At 47.1% G+C, this 4,573-nt stretch overlaps 1 protein-coding gene across 1 annotated transcript in view; it reads left to right on the top strand.

Moving 5' to 3' along the window:
* Nucleotides 1-1,668: 1,668 nt before the first annotated feature.
* Nucleotides 1,669-4,573, top strand: part of LOC104514159 (tropomyosin alpha-4 chain) — a 3,394-nt gene continuing 489 nt past the window's right edge. Inside the window, exons 1-6 of the mRNA XM_010157733.1 lie at nucleotides 1,669-1,799; nucleotides 2,083-2,200; nucleotides 2,520-2,590; nucleotides 2,842-2,917; nucleotides 3,516-3,578; nucleotides 3,660-3,729. Of these exons, the coding sequence (XP_010156035.1) occupies nucleotides 2,087-2,200; nucleotides 2,520-2,590; nucleotides 2,842-2,917; nucleotides 3,516-3,578; nucleotides 3,660-3,729 (394 nt within the window). The 5' untranslated portion in view covers nucleotides 1,669-1,799; nucleotides 2,083-2,086. The remainder of the gene's footprint in view (nucleotides 1,800-2,082; nucleotides 2,201-2,519; nucleotides 2,591-2,841; nucleotides 2,918-3,515; nucleotides 3,579-3,659; nucleotides 3,730-4,573) is intronic.

The raw sequence follows: 4,573 nt of genomic DNA, 5'->3' as shown, positions 1-4,573 counted from the left end.
AGGAAATGGCTGTTTAATTAGGGAAAAGCGCCGCATGACAACGAGCGGGGAGTTCCCGCCTCTCGGCGCCGCACCGCTGGCTCCAGCACAGCTGGGAAATGTCCGAACTGCTGGAAAATAACTTTCCCTCCTGGTTTTCCCAGAGAGATGAGAACTCTGCGCTAGTGTGCGGCTCTCCCGGGGCCGGACAGCTGGTTTCACTTAGATTTGTGTGCGACCAGCCTTCCCGGCATCTTCCTGCTATTTTATCACATGTCAGCGAGTTAGTTTTACCGTATAAGGACTGCGGGCTGCTCCTGGGAGAGGTGGAGCCACGCTAACTCCAGCTTCCCAGTAGCCCCGTCTCCATAGCTTTGGAATCTTGCTTAATTAAAATATGACTTAAAAGTGGCCTGTCTAGTGGAAGGAGCTGCAGGCTGCCACAGAACAGATGCCAGCTTTCTACACGATCGCTGCCTTGTGTGTAAATCGAGAAAGCTAAACACTGGGCAGAAAACGAAGGGAATGCCGGATAATTTGTGACTAGAGGAATCCTGGCTCGGCTTCCATTTGGATCCATCACTGAAATCCTTTCCAAGATGGTACAGCTATGAACGGAAACGACTTCCTCCAGCTTTGGAGGAGCGGTCAGTAACCAAATTTGAGAAGCTGCAGCAAAGCAAGTATTTTTTCCAAGTGTTTAACATCCAGCATCGAACAATGGCCCGTCCAGGATCTGTAGCCTGTAAACGTGGTTTTAAAAAGCAAAGGTTAATCTTGTACATGGCAAATCATGCTCAGATTTGGGGACAACTAAGTGCACAAACCTGGCAGTGATTGAAGCAGGGGTTTATTTTCCTACAAAACACAAACAGCTAAAGGAGGCATAACTTAATGATCGCGGCATATTTACGGATGCAGGTTTGTTCATGTTGTCTGCGAGCACTTCCCCCGACCATCCATTTATTACCTCGTCTGGTTTTGAAACATTAATAGCGTTTCCAATTGCTGTGCAGTTTATTCAAGAACGTATAAACAGACCCTGTCATTAAGAAATGCTTTCTGCCTAATTCCATAAGTACCACAGGAAGCAATGAAAACGGAGAGTGACTTATTTGAAGAACACATCTCATTTTTGTTGTGCAGAAGCCTGGCTTTCCCGTGCTGAGGCCGGCTGTCTGCCCAGCTGACCGCGTAACGATTAGACAGCGTTTGCAGGCTCTGGAGCCCCGAACGGATAATGAAATGGCTCCAACTCCAGCACTGTGCTGTGACGGGCTGTTGCTGTGATCTGCTGAAACCAAGAACGGAGAAATCAACTGTGAGGTTTTGGGAACAAGCCATTATGGAAATGGTTTGGTTTTTAACTGGAATCCTATGGGTAGGTCCAGCCCTGTGAAGTGATCCGAGAATAATTCTCCTTGGCAATCTGTGGGATCCTTTGTTGTGTGGCAGGAATGATAAGTACCATTAAAAAAGGAGAAGCACATACTCCATACCTTGAAATTCCTGAGATGCCATAGTTGAAACAAGCACAGAGTAGGGGCAGAAAGGTTCCTAGAGCTTCCCTGCACGTGGCAAGGAGAAGCCTTTGCAATTGTAAGGAAACTGAGGAGTTGAGAATGTTTGTCAGGCAGCACCTGGCTTGTAGGTAACCTCCACTGCGGGTGGCTGTATTTCACACAGGCTGAAGGTGAGGTGGCAGCTCTGAACAGACGTATCCAGCTAGTGGAAGAGGAGCTGGATCGTGCCCAGGAACGGCTGGCCACAGCCTTGCAGAAACTGGAGGAGGCTGAGAAAGCAGCGGATGAGAGCGAGAGGTACCTTTCCGTTTCTTAGTTTGCTGTAAAAAAATTGAATATATATGAATACTCCTGTGTAATTCAGTATCTGCGCGTGCTACTGTGTGCTGCAGGTCAGACCCAGAGCTAGAGGGGCCTTCTCATACACGTAAATGAGGTATTCTCTTAGCCCTGAAGGACACGATAGTATGGTCATAATGGGCCACTTTGTGGTTACAAATATTGAATTCCACTTCAGGACCTTTGAGATAAAAGTGCTGAAATGCTTCTCCGTTAAACACACTTGCTTTGACTTCTGCAGAGGAATGAAGGTTATCGAGAACAGAGCGATGAAAGATGAAGAGAAGATGGAAATTCAGGAAATGCAACTGAAGGAGGCCAAGCATATTGCCGAAGAAGCTGACCGCAAATACGAAGAGGTAAAAGGGATAAGGAAATGATAAGTACAGGGGAGAACTGTGAACAGCTTTGTTACTCTTCAGTTCCGTCGTTTGTCGTGTGCTTCTCACTATCATGGGTCAGCTTCATATTCCCAAAAAGGGGTCAGTTTAATAGCGACTTTAGCAGCACCGTAGATATTTAATGCCAAGAACACTGCAAAATAGAACTGACTTGGGGGAGAAGTGTCATGCCTGTGCATGCTTTAATGTAATTCCACTGTTCGGAAGGAAAGCACCAGCGTGGTCCTTTGTGCAAGAAATTACAGACTGGCTTGACACAGCCGTTTTCTCTTTCCAGGTTGCCCGTAAACTGGTTATTTTGGAGGGTGAACTGGAAAGAGCTGAAGAGCGTGCAGAGGTGTCCGAAGTGTGAGTAACTTCATACACATGGAAGCGGTTCTGAACAGAGCAAAGGTCAAAGCTGTATTTCATTAGAAAAACCTACTACCGGTAGGCAGGCGTGTAGTACATGCAGAAAAGCTTTTTGTGTACCCTCTGTACCCTATTTTCTCCTTTCAGGTTTAATAATTATGTCTTCACCTCTTGTATTTTTAGACTTCTTGAGAATTAAGTCATAACAGGGACAGTAGTAATTTATCCTTTTGGTTTTTTCCCTGTAGCAAGTGTAGCGACCTTGAAGAGGAGTTAAAGAACGTCACTAACAACCTGAAGTCTTTGGAAGCTCAGTCTGAGAAGGTTGGTTCTTTCAGTAAACGAAGAGGCAGGGCAAAGTTAGAACTTGTCAGTAAAATTCACAGCAATAATGGAGAAATAAAGGGAAGGGAAAGGGTTTCGCTGACTGCGGGTTCAACAGAGACCGTCGATACCACTGAATGTGTTGTGCCCAAAGCCAAGTCAGTAACCTGGTCGTTATCTGCAACGCTGCTTCAAGCCAGGACCTCAGTCTGTCTCCCACACTGCTCCTCATGGCTCTTTAACGTGGTTCTTGCCCTCTAAATGGTGAAAACTGTTAAAACCCTTTATTTCATTGAACAGTTGTTGCTGACAAGTCTGAATTGGTACGGAAGGCTTCCTGTTCTCTGGCACATTCAGCTGGTTTTGTGCTGCACAGGAGGGTGAACCCCTTAAGGCCTGAGATGAGGCACGAAGGAACTGGGGCACCCCTGCTCCTGAAATGATGGTTGATGAACCAGAGGTTGAAATGTCTTGGTGAAAAGCAGGGAAAGGGTGTCTGTAGCTGCTGTAAAAGGAAAAGTGGTTATAAATAGGTCACAGTTTCATAAACATTACTGTTGCTACAACTTCCCTTAAAGAGTGTTTATTGTTTTCACAGTACTCGGAAAAAGAAGATAAATACGAAGAAGAAATCAAGATTCTCTCTGACAAGCTTAAAGAAGTAAGTATGTCCGTCCCCAGACTGCACTTTGGCATCACGTTTTTAACAGCATCCAATTACTCTACTGAATTTTTATTTTAGGCTGAAACTCGTGCTGAATTCGCGGAGAGAACCGTTGCCAAACTGGAAAAGTCCATTGATGACCTGGAAGGTATGACATTACTCCGTTTCCTTTACAAGTGGTTGATTTCAAACCAGAAAACAAAACCCTTGGAGGGGGTTATTAGATTTTATTGGGAAGGACAGGCAGGCTCGCGGGGCGTAAGGGTAGACGGGTGCGATGCGTCCCCTGGGCACGTGTGGTGCCTCCCAGCAGGGGAAGTTCTCCTGAAAGAGGTTCCCTTTTGAGAAGCTGGTAACAATAACCCAAATTTAGCCAACTCACTGATACACGGACTGGGGGGCACTTTCTGGTAATAACAGACCACGACCCTCCTTGGTCCGTTTTCTGAGAAGTCACCGCGTGAGATTTCAGAACGGAAACACTGGGCAAGGTTCTGAGCTGGCTGCTGTGTGCGGTTCTTGCTTTCGTACTGGTACTCAGTTACCCATCTGTCTCCTTCTTTTGTTTCCCCCCAACTGCTCTGGCTGCTGCCTTCTGACTGTCCTCTGCTCTGCGCCTCCTCTCTGGACTTTCTCCTGCATTTCCTGCTGCGCCGTGCCTCCCGCCCTCGTGACCGATAGACGAGCTGTACGCTCAGAAGCTGAAGTACAAAGCCATCAGCGAGGAGCTTGACCATGCTCTCAATGACATGACCTCCCTGTGATCTGCCCCTGGGGGGCGCGGGGGCCGCTCCGCCTCGCTGCGTTAAGCTTCTCTTGCCTGTAATACCTGTCACTTCTGCGCAGCTTCCACAGATCCTTGCGCCTCCTCTGTGAGGACTGAGCTCAATAAAAACAAGGCACCTCCACTTCCAGCTTCTGGGGTTTATTTCCTTGTAACTCACCTAAAAAAAACCCATCAGTAACGACACCGAAGGCGTGTTCAACTCCTC

The sequence above is a fragment of the Eurypyga helias genome, unplaced genomic scaffold (genome assembly GCF_000690775.1).
Source record: "Eurypyga helias isolate BGI_N326 unplaced genomic scaffold, ASM69077v1 scaffold19290, whole genome shotgun sequence".
NCBI classification, from domain to species: Eukaryota; Metazoa; Chordata; class Aves; order Eurypygiformes; family Eurypygidae; genus Eurypyga; species Eurypyga helias.
Note: the sequence above shows the minus strand (reverse complement) of the source record. Positions and strands in the feature narration are given on the sequence as shown.